Raw genomic sequence first — 24,643 nt, 5'->3', positions numbered from 1 at the left:
CTGTAATGTGGAAATAGGGAAGGGGTCAGAATACTTTCCGAATGCACTGCCAGATAATTACTCCTCAGTTTGTAGGGATGCATGATTGGCAATGTACCAGGCAAGTACTGTTTTCGACTTTGTTATATACAGTGTACTTACTTGACATAAGTACAATTAAGTACCAGACCAAAACACCAGAGTAAGCCTAAATACACATTTCCATGCCACAAGAATGAAAATGTAATGAACCATGTGCTAAAACAGTGTTTGTAACCCACCCAGATCTTCATGCATCACCTACTGTGTATGAAACAGTCCATAGTGAAACACATAAACTATCCCGGTTTAGTAACCATGCCTGTCTATCTCTTTGTCCCGGCCTCTGCAGAAAGCCTATAAAGCGTCTGGGGACGAGATGAGGTCGGCAGGCTACGACTTGAGGCTGGATGCTATTCCCTTCCAGACGGCCAAGGCTTCCACGAATATCGCCAGTGATGTGAGTTAAGTTTACACAAGAGAAAAAAGCAACAACAAACACTAACACATTTCTGTTTTAAATGTCTTTCTTGCACTCACACTTGTATTTTACTTACTAGCACTGATTTTGCTAATAGCTGCTTTATTGAGGAAAGTTTTTGTCTTACCTTGGACGTTACACCAATTTGTTGCCTTTTGAGAAGTGTAACTTGGTTAAAAAAAAAGTTTGATTTCACCTTATTGTAACATTCTGTCGTAAAGATCACATTCAACTACATAAAAAAAAATCCCATCTCTCAAGTCAGCTGTATATCCCCTTGTGGCAGCAGGAATGTAAGCTTGTTGTGTGCAACAGTCAGTGGCAATTTACCCTTTGCTAAGTTGACAACAGACCAGATGGGAGTTGTATTAACAACATGGCTAACTTAGCTAGCTAACATACATTTATAGAAAACAAGTTATATTAACTCCAGCTGTGTACTTCCAGCTGTGTACCCCCTCTAACACTAGGGGTCAGAGCACTCTCAAATGTTGTTTTTTGCCATCATTGTAAGGCTGCCACACACACACACACACACACACACACACACACATTTATTAACCATAAGAATGAGTGTGAGTTTTTGTCACAACCCGTCATGTGGGAAGTGACAAAGAGCCCTTATATGACCAGGGCACAAAAGTAATATAATAATAAACAATGTTGTCTTTATTTAACCATCTTGCATATAAAACCTAATTTGTTAATTGAAAATTGTGAATAACTCACCACAGGTTAATGAGAAGGGTATGCTGGAAAGGCTGCACATAACTCTGCGATGTTGGGTTGTATTGGAAAGAGTCTCAGTCTTAAATCATTTTCCACACACAGTCTGTGCCTGTATTTAGTTTTCATGCTAGTGAGGGCCGAGAATCACCTCTCACATAGGTACGTGATTGCAAAGGGCATCAGTGTCTTAACAGCGCGATTTGCCAAGGCAGGACACTCTGCAGAAACACTGCAGAAATCTGGCAAGGGCTTCTGATTAAATAACATTTTCACAGAACTGCTTGTTTCGATGAGGCTCTCTTGTTCAGATATCGTTAAGTGGACTGGAGACAGGGCATGAAAGGGATAACGAATCCAGTTGTTTGTGTCATCTGTTTCAGAAAAGTACCTGCATAACTGCGCACCCAGCTCACTCAGGTTCTTCGCTATATCACATTTGACATTGTCCGTAAGCATGAGTTCATTTACACACAAGTAATCATACAATGATGGAAAGACCTGTGTGTTGTCCCTAATGCAGACAGAGCTCCAGCTTCTTAATCATAGCCTCAATTTTGTCCCACACATTGAGTATAGTTGAGGAGAGTCCCTGTAATCCTAGATTCAGATCATTCAGGTGAGAAAAAACATCACCCAGATAGGCCAGTCGTGTGAGCAGTTCATCATCATGGAAGCGGTCAGACAAGTGAAAATGATGGTCTGTAAAGAACTCTAAGCTCATCTCTCAATTTAAAAAAACGTGTCTACTTTTCCCCTTGATAACCAGCACACTTCTGTTTGTTGTAAAGTGTTACATGGTTGCTGTCCATATCATTGCATAGTGCAGAAAATGCAGTGCATTACAAAAGTATTTATCCCCCTTGGCGTTTTTCCTATTTTGTTGCATTACAACCTGTAATTTAAATGTATTTTTATTTGGATGTCATGTAATGGACATACACAAAATAGTCCAAATTGGTGAAGTGAAATGAAAAAATTACTTGTTTCAAAAAATTCTATAAAATAAAAAACAGAAGATTGGGATAAACAAACGTACAGCCAATAACACAATAGAAAATCTATATACAGTGTGTGCAAATGAAGTAAGGCCATAGTGGTGAAGTAATTACAATTTAGCAATTAACACTGGAGTGATAGATGTGCATAGGAGGATGTGCAAAGAAATACTGGTGTGCAAAAGAGCAGAAAAAAATATGGGGATGAAGTAGGTATTTGGTTGGATGGGCTATTTACAGATGGGCTGTGTACAGCTGCAGCGATCGGTAAGCTGCTCTGACAACCGATGCTTGAAGTTACTGATTGAAGTTAGTGAGGGAGATATGTCTCCAACTTCAGTGATTTAAAAAAAAAAAATGTTTGAAGGTAGGCCTTGACATACATCCACAAGTACACCTCCAATTAACTCAAATTATGTCAATTAGCATATCAGAAGCTTCTAAACCATTACATCATTTTCTGGATTTTCCAAGCTGTTTAAAGGCCCAGTCAACTTAGTGTATGTAAACTTCTGACCCACTGGAATTGTGATACAATTGTAATAAGTGAAGAAATCTGTCTATAAACAATTGTTGGAAAAAATGACTTGTGTCATGCACAAAGGAGATGTCCTAACCAACTTGCCAAAACTATAGTTTGTTAACAAGAAAATTGTGGAGTGGTTGAAAAACAAGGTTTAATGACTCCAACCTAAGCGTATGTAAACTTCTGACTTCAACTGTATTTTACACTTTCTTACCTCATCGCCGATATTGTTCATGTAGAGAGTGAACAGTAATGGACCAAGTATAGAACCTTGTAGGACCCATATAACCAACTCCAATGGCTCCGACTGGATGCCGTTGACTCCAACAGCCTGACTTCTATCCTTTAGATAGTCATGAAACCAACGACAGGCATCCGATCCCAGTCCTACTGACGACAGCTTACCCAAAAGTATCGCATGGTTTACAGTGTCAAAAGCTTTAGACAAATCTATGAACAAGGCGGCACAGTACTTTGTATTATCTAGGGCATTAGTAATATCATTTACAACCCGTACAGTGGCCGTAGTGGTACTGTGTTTAGGTCTGAAGCTAGAAAGAATATTGTTAACAGTTAAAAATGATTGTAGTTGCCTATGCACCAATGACTCTAACATTTTAGCCAAACAGGAGACCTTAGAGATGGGCCTATAATTATCCAATTCACTACCATCACCTCCCTTGAGGAGTGGTAAAACAAAGGCTGTTTTCCAATCTTTATGAATATTTCCTACGACTAATGTTCGAAGATATGCGTCACTGCACTAGCAGTGATAGGTACCGCACACTTGAGTAAATATGGATCCAGATTGTCAGCGCCTAACGATTTCTTCGAATCTATAACAGATAGTGCAGATAAGACCTCATCTTCTGTGACTTTTTGGAAATTAAAAACCGGCTTACTGTTTTCCACATCAGCTGATGGGCTGAAACAATAGACCGGTCAGGATCATGTTGGCCATTTTGTTTCTTTCAAAAAGAAAACCAGCAGAAATATCGCTCCAAAAAGGGTTCTGCTATCATTACAACCCTTTTCTGGTACTACAAATAACCTTTTCTTAATGGTTCTTCATAGAACATTAATGGTGCTGTAAAGAACCATTTCATAAAGAATTGGTTCACTCATTTTCTAAACTGCAAAGAGTCATCATGGTTCCACAACCATCACCCTTACCAAATAACCCTTGTGTGTAGCCTGGGAACCAGTTTGCGCCATCATGCCGATTCTTCTCATGCCAAAATGTTTGGAATGATACCACAAACAGATCTGGGACCAAGCTAAATAGCATCTGCTAGTAGAGTAGAGCCAAGTGGAATTGGGCGGTTCTCTAAAATGGTCCTGTCTTTGCACCCTCAGTTCCGCTACAAGGAAGCCTTTGTGAAGGAGAAGGGTCAGCAGGTGGGGCTGCTCAGTGTCGAGGATGACCCAAAGATGGTGCACTCCCTGGCAGCCAGCAAGCTCCAGAGCTGCCTGGGGTACAAGAGGCAGGCTCAAGAGAATCGCTCCCAGTTCAAGATGCATGCCGACCAGCCTGTGTTCCAGCAGGCCAAGAAGAGCCAAGCTCTGGCCAGCCACCAGACCTACAACCAGAGGCTCCATGACTACACCTTTGACCCTCAGCAGCTCAACGTACAACACGCCAAGCAGGCCTACAAGCTGCAGAGTGATGTGAGTGTGTTTGTGTGTGTGGCATGCATGTGTGTGTCTGGGGGGGGGGTACCCATTGTAAATTGTAGAAATGGTTTAGAGTTTAAGGTATACTCAATTTACTGGGATTCCAGTGAAGAGAATAATATAATAGTGAAGACATCAAAACTATAAAATAACACATGGAATCATGTAGTAATCAAAAAAGTGTTAAACAAATCTAAATATATTTAGATGTTAGAAAAGTAGCTACCCTTTGCCTTGATGACACCTTTTCACACTCTTGGTATTCTCTCAACCAGCTTCACCTGGCATGCTTTTCCAAAAGTCTTGAAGGAGTAACATATACCCATACCGCTGAGCACTTGTTGGCTGCTTTTTCTTCACTCTGCCGTCCAACTCTTCCCAAACCATCTCAATTGGGTTGAGATCAGGTGATTGTGGATGCCAGGTCATCTTATGGAGCACTCCATCACTCTCCTTCTTTGTCAAATAGCCCTTAGACAGCCTGGAGGTGTGTTGGGTCATTGTTCTGTTGAAAAACAAATGATAGTCTCACTAAGCGCAAACCGGATGGGATGGCGTATGGCTGCAGAATGCTGTGGTAGCCATGCTGGTTAAGTGTGACTTGAATTCTAAATAAATCACAGACAGTGTCAACAGCGAAGCACCCCCACACCATCACACCTCCTCCTCCATGCTTCACAGTGGGAATCACACATGCAGAGATCTCACAAGACAAGGCGGTTGGAATGCAAAATTTCAAATTTGGACTCCAGACCAAAGGACAAATTTCCAACGGTCTAATGTCCATTGCTAGTGTTTCTTGGCCCAAGCAAGTCTCTTCTTCTTATTGGTGTCCTTTTGTAGTGGTTTATTTGCTGCAATTCGACCATGAATGCCTGATTCACGGAGTCTCCTCTGGACAGTTGATGTTGAGATGTGTCTGTTCCTTGAACTCTGTTAGGCATTTATTTTGGCTACAATCTGAGGTGCAGTTAACTCTGCTGTAGAGGATATGTTCATTAGAGGTAACTCTGGGTCTTCCTTTCCTGTGGCAGTCCTCATGAGAACCAGTTTCATCATAGCGCTTGATGTTTTTTTGCAACTGCACTTGAAGAAACTTTCAAAGTTCTTGAAATTTCCGGATTGACTGACCTTCATGTCTTAAAGTAATGATGGACTGTCATTTCTCTTTGCTTCTTGCCATGATATGGACTTGGTCTTTTACCAAATAGGGCTATCTTCTGTATACCACCCCTACCTTGTCACAACCGAACTGACTGGCTCAAACTGATTAAGAAGGTAAGAAATTCCACAAATTACCTTTTAAGAAGGCACACCTATTACTTGAAATGCATTCTAGGTGACTACCTCATGAAGCTGGTTGAGAGAATGCCAAGAGTGTGAAAAGCTGTCATCAATGCAAAGGGTGGTTACTTAAACAATTGTAAATATATTTGACATTTTAGATTCTTCTAACACTTTTTTGGTTACTACATGATACCATATGAGTTATTTCATAATTTTGACGTCTTCACTATTATTCTACAATGTAGAAAATGGTCAAATTCAAGAAAAACCCTTTTGACTGGTACTAGATATGCACTGTGTACACAAAACATTAGGATTACCTTCCTAATATTGACTTGTGCCCCCCCTCCAACACGATTTGTTGCAGGTGAACTACAAGTCAGATCTGAACTGGATCAGGGGTGTGGGCTGGACCCCCCCTGGCTCCCATAAGGTGGAGATGGCCCGGCGGGCTGCAGAACTGGGACTGAATAGCGTGAGCACTGAGGACGCCATTGCCCAGTACCAACACATGATGATGATGGTGAGAGAGCGATTACAAAATACAGCATGCTTTCATGTATATTGTTTAAAAAAATGCTATTGCAACCTCTTTGTAATAAGAAATTGAGACAAAGCTCAAGAGAAGTTTCAAGTTCCTCTGTCCAGTGTCTTGTGTTCTTTTGCCCATCTTAATCTTTTATTTTTATTGGCCGGTCTGAGATATGGCTTTTTCTTTGCAACTCTGCCTAGAAGGCCAGCATCCCGGAGTCGCCTCTTCACTGTTGACGTTGAGACTGGTGTTTTGCGGGTACTGTTTAATTAAGATGCCAGTTGAGGACTTGTGAGGCGTCTGTTTCTCAAGCTAGACACTCTAATGTACTTGTCCTCTTGCTCAGTTGTGCACCGGGGCCTCCCTCTCCTCTTTCTATTCTGGTTAGAGCCAGTTTGCACTATTCTGTGAAGGGAGTAGTACACACCGTTGAGATCTTCAGTTTCTTGGCAATTTCTCGCATGGAATAGCCTTTATTTCTCAGAACAAGAATAGGCTGACGAGTTTCAGAAGAAAGTCTTTGTTTCTGGCCATTTTGAGCCTGTAATCGAACTCACAAATGTTGATGTACCAGATACTCAACTAGTCTAAAGAAGGACAGTTTTATTGCTTCTTTAATCAGGACAACAGTTTTTGGCTGTGCTAACATAATTGCAAAAGTTTTTTTAATGATCAATTAGCCTTTTAAAATGATAAACTTGGATTAGCTAACACAACGTGCCATTGGAACACAGGAGTGATGGTTGCTGATAATGAGCCTCTGTACGCCTATGTAGCTATTCCATTAAAAATCACCTGTTTCCAGCTACAATAGTCATTTACAACATTAACAATGTCTACACTGTATTTCTGATCAATTTGATGTTATTTTAATGGACAAAAAAGGTGCTTTTCTTTCAATAACAAGGACATTTATAAGTAACCCCAAACTTCTGAACAGTGTATACATTCACCTGTGGATACTGTCATGAAATACAGTTTCACATAAACAAATTGAAACTTCACTCTCCTACAGATATAGAAAGGGTAGATGGCCCTTATGAGGCACAGGAGGTATTGGTAAGAAACCAGCTTACCTTTTTTATTTTAGGCTGGCCACCTCCACTACCGATTCTCCTTCCCACGAAGTCTCTCTCAAAGGTGAATCCAATTGTTAAAAATGAAAATGTTATTGCAATAAGGAATTTATTACCAAGGATGCCGTCAGCTGAGTACATCCTGTGTACATCAAACAAGCTAAGCGTCAGTATAGAGACAAAGTAGACAGACTAAACAACTTCTTTACTCGCTTTGAGGACAATACAGTGGCACTGACACGGCCCGCTACCAAAACCTGTAGACTCTAGTTTACTACAGCCGATGTGAGTAAAACATTTAAATGTGTAAACCCTCGCAAAGCTGCAGGCCCAGACGGCATCCCCAGCTGCGTCCTCAGAGCATGCGCAGACCAGCTGTCTGGTGTGTTTACGGACATATTCAATCAATCCTTATCCCAGTCTGCTGTTCCCAAATGCTTCAAGAGGGCCACCATTGTTCCTGTTCCCAAGAAAGCTAACTGAGCTAAACGACTACCGCCCCGTAGCACTCACTTCCGTCATCATGAAGTGCTTTGAGAGACTAGTCAAGGACCACATCACCTCCACCCTACCTGACACCCTAGACCCACTTCAATTTGCTTACCGCCCCAATAGGTCCACAGACGACGCAATCGCAACCACACTGCCCTAACCTACCTGGACAAGAGGAATACTTATGGTAGAATGCTGTTCATCGACTATAGCTCAGCATTTAACACCATAGTACCCTCCAAACTCGTCATCAAGCTCGAGACCCTGGGTCTCGACCCCGGTGCAACTGGGTACTGGACTTCCTGACGGGCCGCCCCCAGGTGGTGAGGAGTGTGGTGAAAATAACCTCACACTCAACGTCAACAAAACAAAGGAGATGATCGTGGACTTCAGGAAACAGCAGAGGGAGCACCCCCCTATCCACATCGACGGGACAGTAGTGGAGAGGGTAGTAAGTTTTAAGTTCCTCGGCGTACACATCACGGACAAACTGAATTGGTCCACCCACACAGACAGCGTGGTGAAGAAGGCGCAGCAGCGCCTCAGGAGGCTGAAGATATTTGGCTTGTCACCAAAAGCACTCACAAACTTTTACAGATGCACAATCGAGAGCATCCTGTCGGGCTGTATCGCCGCCTGATACGGCAACTGCTCCGCCCACAACCGTAAGGCTCCAGAGGGTAGTGAGGTCTGCACAACGCATCACCGGGGGCAAACTACCTGCCCTCCAGGACACCTACACCACCCGATGTCACATGAAGGCCATAAAGATCGTCAAGGACAACAACCACCCGAGCCACTCCCTGTTCACCCCGCTATCATCCAGAAGGTGAGGTCAGTACAGGTGCATCAAAGCAGGGACCGAGAGACTGAAAAACAGCTTCTATCTCAAGGTCATCAGACTGTTAAACAGCCACCACTAACATTGAGTGGCTGCTGCCAACATACTGACTCAACTCCAGCCATTATGGAAAATTGATGTAAAAAATGTATCAATAGCCACTTTAAACAATGCCACTTAATATAATGTTTACATACCCTACATTACTCATATATGTATATACTGTACTCTATATCATCTCCTGCATCTTGCCATCTTTATGTAATACATGTATCACTACCCACTTTAAACAATGCCACTTTTATATGTTTACATACCTTACATTACTCATCTCATATGCATATACTGTACTCGATACCATCTACTGCATCTTACCTATGCCGTTCTGTACCATCACTCAATCATATATTTTTATGTACATATTCTTCATCCCTTTACACTTGTGTGTATAAGGTAGTTGTTGTGAAATTGTTAGGTTAGATTACTCGTTGGTTATTACTGCATTGTCGGAACTAGAAGCACAAGCATTTCGCTACACTCGCATTAACATCTGCTAACCATGTGTATGTGACAAATAAAATTTGATTTGAATTTAGAAAGTTCAAAACACATCTTATACTCTTAACTTTTTCCAAATGTTGTTACGTTACAGCCTTATTCTAAAATGGATTAAATAAAACAATTCCTCATCAATCTACATACAATATCCCATAATGACAATGTGAAAACAGGTTTTATACATTTTTGCAAATGTATTACAAATAAAAAACAGATACATTATTTACATAAGTATTCAGACCCTTTACAATGAGACTCAAAATTGAGCTCAGGTGCATCCTGTTTCCATTGATCATCCTTGAGATGTTTCTACATCTTGATTGGAGTCCACCTGTGGTAAATTTGAATTGATTGGACATGATGTGGAAAGGCATACACCTGTCTATATAAGGTCCTACAGTTGACAGTGCATGCCAGAGCAAAAACCAAGCCATGAGGTCAAAGGAATTGTCCGTAGAGCTCTGAGACAGGATTGTGTTGAGGCACAGATCTGGGGAAGGGTACCTGAAAATGTGTGCAACATTGAAGGTCCCCAAGAACACAGTGGCCTCCATCATTCATAAATGGAAGAAGTTTTGAACCACCAAGACTCTTCCTAGAGCTGGCCACCCGGCCAAACTGAGCAATCGGGGGAGAAGGGCCTTGGTCAGGGAGGTAACCAAGAACCCGATGGTCACTCTGATAGAGCTCCAGAATTCCTCTGTGGAGATGGGAGAGCCTTCCAGAAGGACAACCATCTCTGCAGTACTCCACCAATCAGGCCTTTACAGTAGAATGGCCAGACAGAAGCCACTCCTCAGTAAAAGGCACATGACAGCCTGCTTGGAGTTTGCCAAAAGGAACCTAAAGGACTCTGACCATGATAAACAAGATTCTCTGGTCTGATGAAACCAAGATTGAACTCTTTGGCCTGAATGCCAAGCGTCACGTCTGAAGGCAACCTGGCACCATCGCTACGGTGAAGCATGGTCGTGGCAGCATCATGCTGTGGGGATGGTTTTCAGCGGCACGGACTTGGAGACTAGTCAGTATCGGGGAAAGATGAACGTGAGCACCCAGAGAGATTGTTGATGAAATCCTGCTCCAGAGCGCTCAGGACCTCAGAGTGGGGCAGAGGTTCACCTTCCAACAGGACAACGACCCTACGCACACAGCCAAGACAACGCAGGAGTGGCTTAGAGACAAATCTGAAAGTCCTTGAGTGGCCCAGCCAGAGCCCAGACTTGAACCCGATCGAACATCTCTGGAGAGACCTGAAAATAGCTGTTTTTCTCATTCTCACCATCCAACCTGACAGAGCTTGAGAGGATCTGCCGAGAAGAATGGGAGAAATTCCCCAAATACCGGTGCGCCAAGTTTTTAGCGTCATACCCAAGAATACTCAAGGCTTTAATCGCTGCCAAAGGTGCTGAGTAAAGGGTCTGAATACTTATGTAAATGTTATATTTCACTTTATTTTTTATAAATGTACAAAAACTTCTAAAAACCTGTTTTGCTTTGTGATTATGGGCTATTGTGTGTAGATTGAGGAAAACCAGAAATATCATTTTCTCAGTGTAACAGTCCTGACCTGTTTTATGTTGTTTTTATGTGTTTATGGTCAGGGCGTTAGTTTTGGGTGGGCAGTCTATGTTATTTGTTTCTATGTTGGTTTTGGTTTGCCTGGTATGGCTCTTGATTAGAGGCAGGTGGTTTGCGTTTTCCTCTAATCAAGAGTCATATTTAGGTAGGGCATTCTCACTGTTTGTTTGTGGGTGATTGTCTCCTGTGATGTCTTCGTTGTGTTCGATGTTATTCACTATCGGGGCTGTTTGGCTGTTCGTACGTTTCGATGTAACGTTCCTGTTCGTGAGTTTACGTTTGTCGATGTAAGTTTATGTTCAGGTTCCGTTCGTTACGTTTTGTTATTTTGTGTAAGTTTTGAAAGTGTTTTGTTTTGTTTAGTGGCCGTCGTATTTGTAATAAAGATGGCTTATTTCCCTGACTCCGCATTTTGGTCTGAAGATCCTTCTCTCCTCACCTCATCTGAGGATGAGGAAAGCGACAGCCTTAACAGAATCACCCAACTAACAAACAGAGACCAAGCGGTATGGGAATGCTCGACGGAGCAATAAGAACTTCTGGACTTGGGAGGAGATCTTGGACGGTAGAGGACCATGGACTCAACCAGGAGAATATCGCCGTCCTAAAGCTGAGCTGGAGGCAGCGAAGGCAGAGAGGCGGAGATATGAAGAGGCAGCAAGGAGACGTGGCTGGAAGCCCGAAAAGCCATGGGAACAGCTGGAGGCACTGAGGAGAGCGGAGGCTACCGGAGAGAGGAACCGGAGCTATGAGGGAACGCGTCTGGCACGGAAGCCGAAAAAGCCCGTAAGTAATTCCCAAAAAATTTCTTGGGGGGGGGCTAGGTGATAGTGGGCCAAGGGCAGGTAGGAGACCTGCGCCCACTTCCCAGGCTTACCGTGGAGAGCGGGAGTACGGGCAGGCGCCGTGTTACGCAGTAGAGCGCACGGTGTCTCCTGTACGAGTGCATAGCCCAGTGCGGGTTATTCCACCTCCCCGCACTGGTAGGGCTAGATTGGGTATTGAGCCAGGTGTCATGAGGCCGGCTCAACGCGTCTGGTCTCCAGTGCGTCTCCTCGGGCCGGCATACATGGCACCTGCCTTACGCATGGTTTCCCCGGTTCGCCTACATAGGCCGGTGCGGGTTATTCCACCTCCCCGCACTGGTCGGGCAATCGGGAGCATTCAACCAGGTAAGGTTGGGCAGGTTCAATGCTCAAGAGTGCCAGTACGCCTCCACGGTCCGGTATTTCCGGCACTACCTCCCCGCCCCAGCCTAGTACCTACAGTGTCTACACTATGCACTAGGCTACCAGTGCGTATCCTGAGCCCTGTTCCTCCTCCACGCACTCTCCCTGTAGTGCGTGTATCTAGCCCGGTGCCTCCAGTTCCGGCACCACGCACTAAGCTACCAGTGCGTCTCCAGAGCCCTAAACACACTGTATCTTCTCCCCCTACTAATCCTGATGTGCTTGTCCTCAGCCCGGTGTCACCAGTGCCGGTACCACGCATCAGGGATAGAGTAGGCTTTGAGAATACAGTGTGCCCTGTTCCTGCTCCCCGCACTAGTAGGAGGGTGCTTATCCTTAGCCCGGTGCCTCCAGTTCCGGCACCACGCACCAGGTCTACAGTGCGCCGTATCCGGCCAGAGCCATCCGTCTCCCCAGCGCCATCTGAGCCATCCGTCTCCCCAGCGCCATCTGAGCCATCCGTCTCCCCAGCGCCATCTGAGCCATCCGTCTCCCCAGCGCCATCTGAGCCATCCGTCTCCCCAGCGCCATCTGAGCCATCCGTCTCCCCAGCGCCATCTGAGCCATCCGTCTCCCCAGCGCCATCTGAGTCATCCGTCTGCCAGGAGCCTGCAAAGCCGCCCGTCTGCCATGAGCCTGCAAAGCCGCCCGTCTGCCATGAGCCTACAGAGCCATCCGCCAGACAGGAGCCGCTAGAGCCGTCAGCCAGACAGGAGCCGCTAGAGCCGCCCGCCAGACAGGATCTGCCAGAGCCGCCAACCAGACAGGATCTGCCAGAGCCGCCAACCAGACAGGATCTGCCAGAGCCGCCAACCAGACAGGATCTGCCAGAGCCGCCAACCAGACAGGATCTGCCAGAGCCGCCAACCAGACAGGATCTGCCAGAGCCGCCAACCAGACAGGATCTGCCAGAGCCGCCAACCAGACAGGATCTGCCAGAGCCGCCAACCAGACAGGATCTGCCAGAGCCGCCAACCAGACAGGATCTGCCAGAGCCGCCAACCAGACAGGATCTGCCAGAGCCGCCAACCAGACAGGATCTGCCAGAGCCGCCAACCAGACAGGATCTGCCAGAGCCGCCAGCGAGCCATGAGCAGCCAGAGCCGTCAGAGAGCCATGAGCAGCCAGAGCCGTCAGAGAGCCATGAGCGTCGAGAGCCGTCAGCCTGCCATGAGCGTCGAGAGCCGTCAGCCTGCCATGAGCGTCGAGAGCCGTCAGCCTGCCATGAGCGTCGAGAGCCGTCAGCCTGCCATGAGCGTCGAGAGCCGTCAGCCTGCCATGAGCGTCGAGAGCCGTCAGCCTGCCATGAGCGTCGAGAGCCGTCAGCCTGCCATGAGCGTAGAGAGCCGTCAGTCTGCCATGAGTGTCGAGAGCCGTCAGCCTGCATGGACCTGCCAGAGCCGTCCAGCCAGGACCTGCCAGAGCCGTCCAAACAGGACCTGCCAGAGTCCTTCAGCCGGGATCTGCCCCTTGTCCCGGTGTTGCCCCTTGTCCCGGTGCTGCCCCTTGTCCCGGTGCTGCCCCTTGTCCCGGTGCTGCCCCTTGTCCCGGTGCTGCCCCTTGTCCCGGTGCTGCCCCTTGTCCCGGTGCTGCCCCTTGTCCCGGTGCTGCCCCTTGTCCCGGTGCTGCCCCTTGTCCCGGTGCTGCCCCTTGTTCCGGTGCTGCCCCTTGTCCCGGTGCTGCCCCTTGTTCCGGTGCTGGCCGTTTATTTAGGGGAGGGTAGTGTTAGGGTGGTCATTAGAAGGGGTAGACAGAAGAGGGGAGTGACTATGTTGGTATGGGGACAGCGTCCTGAGCCGGAACCACCACCGTGGTCAACTGCCCACCCGGACCCTCCCCTGGACTTTGTGCTGGTGCGCCCGGCGTGCGCACCTTGAGGGGGGGGTACTGTAACAGTCCTGACCTGTTTTATGTTGTTTTTATGTGTTTATGGTCAGGGCGTTAGTTTTGGGTGGGCAGTCTATGTTATTTGTTTCTATGTTGGTTTTGGTTTGCCTGGTATGGCTCTTGATTAGAGGCAGGTGGTTTGCGTTTTCCTCTAATCAAGAGTCATATTTAGGTAGGGCATTCTCACTGTTTGTTTGTGGGTGATTGTCTCCTGTGATGTCTTCGTTGTGTTCGATGTTATTCACTATCGGGGCTGTTTGGCTGTTCGTACGTTTCGATGTAACGTTCCTGTTCGTGAGTTTACGTTTGTCGATGTAAGTTTATGTTCAGGTTCCGTTCGTTACGTTTTGTTATTTTGTGTAAGTTTTGAAAGTGTTTTGTTTTGTTTAGTGGCCGTCGTATTTGTAATAAAGATGGCTTATTTCCCTGACTCCGCATTTTGGTCTGAAGATCCTTCTCTCCTCACCTCATCTGAGGATGAGGAAAGCGACAGCCTTAACACTCAGCTGTTTGAAGCTTTACATTTTTTTTTTTTTTTTAAATCTTCATTTAATTAGGCAAGTCAGTTAAGAACAAATTCTTATTTACAATGACGGCCTACCCCGGCCAAACCCGGACGACGCTGGGCCAATTGTGGGCCGCCCTATGGGACTCCCAATCACGACCGGATGGGATTCAGCCTGGAATCACAACTTAGGGAGGGGAAGCATATACAATTTTGCACATTGGTCTACAGAGGGTAGTGCCTATGTACCAGTACATCACTGGGGCCAAGCTCGCTGCCATCCAGTACCTCTATACCAGACGGTGTCAGTGGAAGGCACAAAATATTGTCAAAGACTCCAGCTACCCAAGTCAGACTGTTCTCTCTGCAAAAGCACGGCAAGCGGTACCGATGCAGTCTGGAACAAACAGGACCCTGAACAGCTTCTACCCCCAAGCCATAACACTTCTACATAGTGCAAAAAGGGTCAATGCAGATCGTTACTAACTAACTCTTTTGACTCATCACATACGCTGCTGCTACTGTTTATCATCTATCCTGTTGCCTAGTCACTTTATCCCTACCTATATGTACATATCTACCTCAATTACCACATACCTCTGCACATCGACTCCGTAGTGGGGCCCTGTGTATATAGCCACGTTATCATTTACTCATTGTGTATTTATTCCTTTTGTTGTTATTATTCTTTTTCTTCTTCTCTTCATTGTTGGGAAGTAAGCATTTCACAGATCTACCTGTTGTTTACGAAGCATGTGACAAATAAAACTAGATTTTAGGATTTGATCTACCACTTATCAGACTTGCTTTCAATGAGAATGACAGATCTAATACTCACATTTATATCTGAAATGAGTCTGGTCACTAATAGGGAAGGTGTAAATATGCCCAATATCTCTCTTCATCCACCAGCAGCAGATGGAGGAGCAGCAGCAGGTGTCAGAACCTGTTGAGACCAGCAAAGAGTTCCAGCAGTCGGGAGTCAATCTAGACGCAATGGAGATCCTCCACGTCAAGAGGAAGAAGACCATCCAAACGGTGAAGAAGTCCAGTTCCTCCTCCTCCTCCATGGATAGCAGCGTCAAGAAGTTGATGTCTTCCAACTCAGCCATAGAGTCAATGATGGCTTCCACCTCTGTCTCAGCCATTGAGAACACAGTCAAGATGTCCACAACGAGTGAGGCATCGGCCATAGAAAATGCTTAGACAATGTTGTGAGAAGGTGTTGCCTTAGTATCACACTTATTCCACGGAGGGGGCCGAGTGTCTGTGCGTTTTCACTCAGCCCTTGTACTTGATTGATGAATTAAAGTCACTAATTAGTAAGGAACTCACCTCATCTGGTTGTCTAGGTCTTAAACCAGCAGACACTAGGCCCTCCATGGAATGAGTTTGACACCCCTGCCCTAGGAGGTAGGTGGAAGTTGCTTCTAACGTATGATATAGGGTCAGGTCTTTTTTAATTCACCTGATGGATGAAGTAAGCGATTGGAGTTGGATTACCTGATCCTAGATCTATTAAGAGCAATTTCTACCCCGAGATAAAATTAGAGAATGTTGTGAGGGAACTGTGCAAGTCGAATCAGGAAGGGAGTTCAAAAGTGCTGTAAGTGGTTTATGTTGAAGGGTATTTCATTACACATTCATAACCCGTACACAACATTCATAAGAAGTATATGAGAATGTCATCATTTATTTTTCAACAATGACAAGTTTATATTTTTGTTACAGTGCCTTCAGAAAGTATTCATACCCCTCCACATTTTGTTGCGTTACAGCCTGAATTCAAAATGTATTAAATTGATTTTTTTCCTCACCCATCTACACACAATACTCCATAATGACAAAGTGAAAACATGTTTTTAGAAATGTTTGCAAATGTATTGAAAATACAGAAATACAGAAATATCTAATTTACATGTATTCACACCCCTGAATCAATAGTTGTTAGAAGGATCTTTGGCATCGATTACAGCCATGAGTCTTTCTGGGTAAGTCTCTAAGAGCTTTGCATACCTGGATTGTACAATATTTGCACATTTATTATTTATGAAATTCTGTCAAGTTGGTTGTTGTTAGACAGTCATTTTTAAGTCTTGCCATAGATTTTCAAGCAGGTTTAAGTCAAAACTGTAACCAGGCCACCCAGAATCATTCAATGTCGTCTTGGTAACCAACTCGTGTATTTTGGCCTTGTGTTTTACGTTATTGTCCTGCTGAAAGGTGAATTTGCCTGCCAGTGTCTGTTGGAAAGCAGACAGAACCAGGTTTTCCTCTAGGATCTGCGTATGCTTAGTTGTATTCTGGGTTTCTTTTATCCCCCAAAAATTCATAGTCCTTGCCGATGACAAACTTAACCATATCATGATGCAGCCACCACCATACTTGAAAATGGGAAGAGTGGTACTCAGTGATGTTGGATTTGTCCCCAAAGATAACGCTTTGTATTCAGGACATAAAGTTCATTTCTTTGCCACATTTATTGCAGTTTTACTTTAGTGCCTTATTGCATGTTTTGGAATATTTGTATATTTACAGGCTCCTTTGTTTTCAGTCATTTAGGTTAATAATGTGGCGGTGTAACTGCAATGTTGATCCGTCCTCAGTTTTCTCCTTTCACACCCATTAAACTCAGTAAATGTCAGTAACAGTCACCACTGGCCTCGGTGAATTCCCTGAGCGGTATCCTTCCTCTCCAGCAAGTTAGGAAGGACACCTGTATTTTTGTAGTGACTGGGTGTATTGATACACCATTAAAGTGTACTTGTGTGTGTGCTGTAAAGTGTTAGTCCCATGTTTCATGAGCTGAAATAAAAGATCTCAGAAATATGCATAAGCAAAAAAAAAAGCTTATTTCTCTCAAATGTTGTGCACAAATTTGTTTACATCCCTGTTAGTGACCATTTCTCCTTTGCCAAGATAATCCATCCACCTGACAGGTGTGACATGTCAAGAAGCTGAATAAACAGCATGATCATTACACAGGTGCACCTTGTGCTGGGACAATAAAAGGCCACTCAAATGTGCAGTTTTGTCACACAACGCCACAAATGTTTTGAGGGAGCGTGCAATTGGCATGCTTTTTTTTAAGGTATCTGTGACTATCTCTATTCCAATTCATGTGAAATCCATAGATTAGGGCCTAATTCATTTATTTACTAATTTGAAATTGTTGCATGTTGCGTTTATATTTTTGTTTAGTATATGTGACTTGTTAAGCACATTTTTACTCTTGTATGTATTTAGGCTTGCCATAACAAAGGGGTTGAATTGACAAGACATTACAATGTTTAATTTTAAATTTATTTGTAAACATTTCTAAAAATATAATTCCACTTTGACATTATGGTGTATTTATTGTGTGTAAGCCAGTGACACAACATCTAAATGTAATCCATTGTAAATTCAGGCTGTAATACAACAAAATGTGGAAAAGTAAAGGGTTGTGAATACTTTGTATGTCACAATAATGATCCTATGTCGACTTGCATTCATGAAATGCAATAAAATAGTTATTTTGTACAGCATATGGATGTGTTGTGTATGGCTTATGAATATTGGGCTCCTGAGTGGCGCAGCGGTCTAAGGCACTGGTTCAAATCCAGGCTGTATCACAACCGGCCGTGATTGAGAGTCCCATAGGGCGCCGCACAATTGGCTCAGCGTCGTCCGGGTTTGGCCGGTGTAGGCCGTCATTGTAAATAAGAATTTGTTCTTAACTGACTTGCCTAATTAAATAAAGGTTACATTAAAAAAAATGTCATTGAAACCCTTATTTTTTTACCCTTCAAGTCAAGTAAAGTGTAAAAGGAGAGGGAGAAAGTGCTTTGAGAAAATGTGGTTTTTACTTTGTGAGACTTCCTACCCTCGCTCCACTAGTTGATGTTAGATATTATGCATATTGATAGCTTGCTAGCAAATGTCCACGCAAACTGATTTATCGTAGTAGCTAGCAGCAGACAGTAGCAATCGAAATGATCAGAGTAAAACATGCGAGTAGAAGAGACCAGTGAAATGATCAAGCAATGAAGAGCAAGTTAATGGAGATACAGCTGCGCTCTTCCCAATCATAGCAGCAGGATCAAGGATCTTTACAGGTAGAAAAACTAACCAGTTGAGTTATTTAGAGCGCACAGCACTTAGTACAGTTATTTTTTTTCATTTTATTTTTTATCCCATTTTATCCCATTTTCTCCCCAATTTCTTTTCGTGGTATCCAATCGCTAGTAATTACTACCTTGTCTCTTCGCTACAACTCCCGTACGGGCTCGGGAGAGACGAAGGTCGAAAGCCATGCGTCCTCCGAAGCACAACCCAACCAGCCGTACTGCTTCTTAACACAGCGCGCCTCCAACCCGGAAGCCAGCCGCACCAATGTGTCGGAGGAAACACCGTGTACCTGGCCCCCTTGGCTGGCCGCACTGCGCCCGGCCCGCCACAGGAGTCGCTGGAGCGCGATGAGACAAGGATATCCCTACCGGCCAAACCCTCCCTACCCCGGAAGACGCTATGCCAATTGTGCGTCGCCCCACGGACCTCCCGGTCGCGGCCGGCTGCGACAGAGCCTGGGGGCGAACCCAGAAACTCTGGTGGCGCAGTTAGCACTGCGATGCAGTGCCCTAGACCACTGCGCCACCCGGGAGGCCCCACTTAGTACTGTTTGAGTGCCATGAGAGAGATGCATGATGGATAATAAAAAAATAATACTTGTATCATAATTGGAACATTCTCCATATCCGTTATATATACGTTATTGGACAAAAACCTTTTTGTCAGAGTTCTCAGCCCACCCCTATATCCGCATATGTTAGAGAAAGGTGGACTGGTGACAGCTGCTGAGAAAACCAATGACTGTATTTAATAATTTATAGATATTTATTTGATCATACAGATGTTGCAGGTACAAGTTAATTACGGCTGTCAAAAGGTTAAAATAATGAATTGAGTTAATGGATTTGTTTTTGGTCAAATTTTGCTTTAAAGAAAAACTTTCCCATTTAAAAAGCAGTGCATTGAGTTACAGGCATGATTTGGTTGTAAAGGATGGAAAGAACATTATCTACATCAAAAACAATTCATAGCATTTTCACAAAAAACACCACAAGTCACTAACATACAGCTATTAATGCTCACAAGTAGGCCTACTCCCCGTTATCAATGTTCTTGAAGTTTAATTTGCGCACAGCACACACACAATCTCTATCTCTCTCACACACCCACAGCTTTAAGTACTGTTAAAGCTTCAGGTATTCTAAATGTGTGACTAGGAAAAAAGAACTGGCTCCATGGATAAAAAGAACAAAGAGCTTTTCAACTTGTCCAACAATGTTATGAAAGCACTGTAACCATCTGTACTGTTCAGATAACTTTACACACATAGGCCTACACACTTTCGCCCCCTCCCACTTTCACTTACTCTGCTCACACGTTCATGCCTAGCCCACTCTTGCATATGCCGCTTACCTTTGAAGCATCTCTTTGAGTAGCCTATTTATTTTCAGTTCTTCCTGTGCCATCTAAATGTTTGCATAGCCAGTGGTCAAGTTATCAGGTTGCTAGCTATCTAGCTAGCATAACTAGCTAAATAATGTTGTTTGTTATCAAACCAAAATATATCAGCTCGTGAGTAGTTTAAAAAAGGCCCCGACATTCACAGAAATCCTCGGCAGAAAAAAAACATAGCTACGGTAATATTGTGTATACCTTTTACATGATTTTGACTAGAGGCACACGGTCTACAGCAGTCAAGCAAGCATTGACTGTAGCTGTGTTCCGTGTTGTGTTCTGTGTTTTAAAGGATCTGGTGCAGAAAAACGTGTACTTAAAAGGTTCCATTTCCGTAAGGAAATGGAGACAGGATTAACGGCGTAAAAACAAACCCGCATATAAACATGTCTAAGAGGGCACAAGATGAGACCCAGATACAGACACAGGAGGCAGATGGTTAGACTTCAAGATGTTTATTAACAATCCAAAAGGGGTAGGCAAGAGAATGGTCGTGGACAGGCCAAAGGTAAAAACCAGTTCAGAGTTCCAGAGGTACAGAATGGCAGGCAGGCTCGAGGTCAGCGCAGCAGAATGGTCAGGTAGAGACAGGAAACACAGGGATAAATACACCAGGGAAAATAAGCAACACCTGGAGGGGGTGGAGACAATCACAAGGACAGGTGAAACAGATCAGGGCGTGACAGTTCCACCCCCCCACTCTAAGTGGTGTCCTACTTGGGCACATAACTGGCTGACCGTGGTGTCGGCGGTGAAAATCGGCGATGAGGGCCGGGTCCAGGATGTCTTTAGCCGGAACCCAGCACCATTCCTCCGGGCCATAACCCTCCCAGTCAACCAGATACTGGAAACCCTTGCCCTGGGGTCGAACCCTCAGGATGCATTTCACCGTATACGCTGGCTGGCCATCGATGACACGTGGGGGAGGGATGGGCCTAGAAGCAGAAGACAGAGGACAGTGAGACAAGGGTTTAATCCTGGAAACATGAAAAGTATGGTGAACACGGAGGGTACAGTTCTTGCTCTGGGAAGAGCGGGGGCTGATATCCCATGGAGCATTCGAAAGGAGATTGTCCAGTAGCCGAGCATATCCTGGCATATTCCACACAGACCAGTTGCTGACTTCAGGTGGTGGGGTTACTGGCAACAAGACACCGGAGTGCCGTCACCATATCTTGATTAGCTCACTCCGACTGGCCGTTAGATTTGGGATGAAACCCAGAGGACAGGCTGGCTGACGACCCAATAAGAGTGCAGAACGCCTCCCAGAATTGGGACGAGAACGGGGACCCCGGGTCCGAGACAAAGTCAACCGGGTGTCCATGGATATGGAAGACGTGCTGCACCATAAACTGGGCTGTCTCCTGGCATAAGGTAACTTAGGAAGAGGGATGAAATGGGCAACCTTGGAGGATCTGTCCACAACTGTCAGAATGGTGGTGTTGCCATCTGACGGAAGAAGCCAAGTGACGAAATCCAGAGAAATATGGGACCAGGGGCGATGAGGGACAGCAAGTGACTGTAGGCCAGATGGAGCCTTTTGTCCTGGGCAGATTGCTGGGGCTGGATGGCCCCCACTCCAACATCAGAAGCATCAACCTCAACCACAAATTGATGGGTCCGGATGGATGAGGATGGGTGCTGTTGTGAACCGATGCTTCAGGTCCACAAAGGCTTTGTTGACAGCTGGAGACCATGTAAATGGTACTTTGGGAGAGGTGAGTGCACAGAGGAGGGCCGCCAGGGTGCTGTAACCCCGAATGAAACGAGGGTAGAAGTTTAAAAAACCTAGGAAACGTTGCAACTGCATCCTGGACATGGGTTGAGGCCAATCCACCACTGCTTTCACCTTTCCAGGATCCATCTGGACATTTCCCTCAGCAATGACATATCCCAGAAAGGAGATGGTAGAGCGAAGGAACTCACACTTCTTGGCTTTTACGAACAATTGGTTCTCCACGAGGCGCTGAAGGACCTGTCTGGCATGCAGAACATGTTCTTGGGCTGGAGAAAAACAGGATGTCTTCAAGGTATACGAACACAAACTGGTTTAGCTCCTCGTTTACCAGGGCCTGGAAGACAGCGGGGGCGTTGGCGAGTCCAACCGCATTACCGGGTACTCATAATGTCCGCTGGCTGTGTTGAATGCTGTCTTCCACTCATCTCCTTTGCGTATCCAAACCAGGTGGTAGGCATTCCGAAAGTCCAGCTTGGAATAAATGGTGGCCCCTTGGAGAGGTTCAAAAGCCAAGGAGAGGAGTGGTAGGGGGTAACGATTCTTAATCGAGATATCATTAAGACCCCGGTAGTCAATGCACGGACACAGGGTCTTGTCCTTCTTCTCCACAAAGAAAAACCCTGCCCCGGCAGGAGAAGCAGACGGATGGACGGCCCCAGTAGCCAGAGACTCCTCTATGTACACCTCTATGGCCTTGGTCTCCGGCCCAGAGAAAATATAACCTACCACGAGCTGGTGTGGTGCCTGGGAGGTGATCAATGGCACAATCATAAGGACGATGCGGAGGAAGAGAAGTAGCCTGTGCCTTGCTGAAAACCTCCAGGAGGTTGTGGTACTCTGTGGGGATAGTAGAGAAATCCGAGACTTGACTTAACCTGTTGAGGACAGAGGGCGCTGTTTTCACTTTGGGGGAAAATCGTGCCCAATTTAAACGGCCTCGTACTCAATTCTTGCTCGTACAATATGCATATTATTATTACTATTGGATAGAAAACACTCTCTAGTTTCTAGAACCGTTTGAATTATATCTGTGAGTAAAACAGAACTCCTTTTGCAGCAAACTTCCTGACAGGAAGTGGAAAATCTGAAATCGATAAACTGTTCAAGGGCCTGCCTATTAATGTCCTTGATATTTATTAGTATAGATGCACTTCATACGTCTTCCACTAGATGTCGACAGGCAGTGAGAGAAGAAATGGAGTGTGTAACTTGATCTGGGGTCGAATAATAGCTCTCGGCATGACGTGTCACCAGTTTCCTGTTTTCTGGAGAGCGCGTGAAGGGACCTGGATTTGCCTTCTGATAAGCTGTCGTTATGGACGACTAATATCTCCGGCTTTGATTTTATTTGATACATGTGACAATATCATCGTAAAGTATGTTTTTTCAATATAGTTTTATTAGATTATTGAAATTTATTCGGGACGTTGGGCGTGTTGCGTTGTGTGCCTTTGTTCAGGAAGGAGAGCTTAGCGCCACTTTGCTAGCTTTCCGTGCTAATTGACTGGAGAAGAGGACATTCTAAATCCAAACAACGATTGTTCCCGACAAAGGACCCCTTGTACAACATTCTGATGAAAGATCCTCAAAAGTTGGACCCATTTTATGATGCTATTTCATATATCTGTCGAACATGTTGTACTAGTCGTTTGCGCCCAGATTTTGGGTACTCTCTCGCTATACCTAAACTGGATGTCGTAATGAAGTTATTTTTAGAATTCTAACACGGCGATTGCATTAAGAACTAGTGTAACATGTATTTTCTAGTAACGTTTATGAATAGTTATTTGGTCAGAATAGTTGGAGTGTCATAAAAATATCCGCACATTCTGGGAAAAAGCTGCTACGTTAGCACAAAGTATAACCACTGATTTCAGCTCTAAATATGCACATTTTCGAACAAAACATAAGTGTATGTATAACCTGATGTTATAGGACTGTCATCTGATGAAGGTTTATGGAGGTTAGTGAAAATTAATATCTTTTGCTGGTTTATTCCCTATCGCGCCTATTGCTATTGCTAACGTGCCTTGATGAATGAATGCGGTAGTGTGGTAGGCTATTGTAGTAAGCTAATATAATGCTATATTGTGTTTTCGCTGTAAAACACTTAAAAAAATCGGAAATATTGGCTGGATTCACAAGATATTTGTCTTTAATTTCATCGATTTTTCAGAAATGTTTTATGATGAGTATTTAGGTATTTGACGTTGGTGTCTGTAATTACTCTGGCTGCTTCGGTTCTATTTCTGACGGTAGCTGTGATGGTAGCTGCAATGTAAAACTGATTTATACCTCAAATATGCACATTTTTCGAACAAAACATAGATTTATTGTATAACATGTTATAAGACTGTCATCTGATGAAGTTGTTTGTTGGTTAGTTTGGTTGGTTCTTGGTTAGTTAGGTTGGCTTTGTGCATGCTACCTGTGCTGTGAAAAATGTCTGTCCTTTTTTGTATTTGGTGGTGAGCTAACATAAATATACGTGCTGTTTTCGCTGTAAAAACATTTTAAAAATCGGACATGTTGACTGGATTCACAAGATGTGTATCTTTCATTTGCTGTATTGGACTTGTTAATGTGTGAAAGTTAAATATTTCAAAAAATTATCTTTTGAATTTCGCGCTCTGCCTTTTCAGTGGAATGTGGGAGGAGTTCCGCTAGCGGAACACCGGAGCCAGACAGTTTAAACCCTGAGGAGGCTGTCTCGGGGAAGGCTGCGCTGCTTTGAGGCAATGGGAATGGCAAAACGGACTCCAACCCAGGGTTGAACTTGTGGTCCAATCAATAACTGGGTTGTGTTTCTTAATTATGGCTGCAATCCCGTTAACGGGATGATTTGACAACAGCCAGTGAAAGTGCAGGGCGCCAAATTCAAACAACAGAAATCTCATAATTAAAATTCCTCAAACATACATGTATCTTATACCATTTTAAAGGTAATATTGTTGTTAATCCCACCAAAGTGTCCGATTTCAAATAGGCT

General features: G+C 44.6%; 2 protein-coding genes across 3 annotated transcripts in view; one reads left to right on the top strand and one right to left on the bottom strand.

The window, feature by feature from the left end:
- Positions 1 to 18,152, top strand: part of nrap (nebulin-related anchoring protein) — a 101,641-nt gene extending 83,489 nt beyond the window's left edge. Inside the window, exons 38-41 of one of the 2 annotated variants that reach the window (XM_055930783.1) lie at positions 371 to 478; positions 4,106 to 4,417; positions 6,078 to 6,233; positions 15,327 to 18,152. In XM_055930783.1, coding sequence (XP_055786758.1) covers positions 371 to 478; positions 4,106 to 4,417; positions 6,078 to 6,233; positions 15,327 to 15,617 — 867 coding nt within the window. In that variant the 3' untranslated portion in view covers positions 15,618 to 18,152. Of the gene's footprint in view, positions 1 to 370; positions 479 to 4,105; positions 4,418 to 6,077; positions 6,234 to 15,323 lie in introns of both variants that reach the window. The other variant, XM_055930782.1, reaches the window with a different exon arrangement.
- Positions 1 to 24,643, bottom strand: part of LOC129860409 (uncharacterized) — a 269,201-nt gene that overhangs the window by 22,272 nt on the left and 222,286 nt on the right. The gene's annotated exons all lie outside the window — the stretch shown is intronic.

The sequence above is a fragment of the Salvelinus fontinalis genome, chromosome 8, assembly GCF_029448725.1.
Source record: "Salvelinus fontinalis isolate EN_2023a chromosome 8, ASM2944872v1, whole genome shotgun sequence".
Taxonomy (NCBI): domain Eukaryota; kingdom Metazoa; phylum Chordata; class Actinopteri; order Salmoniformes; family Salmonidae; genus Salvelinus; species Salvelinus fontinalis.
Note: the sequence above shows the minus strand (reverse complement) of the source record. Positions and strands in the feature narration are given on the sequence as shown.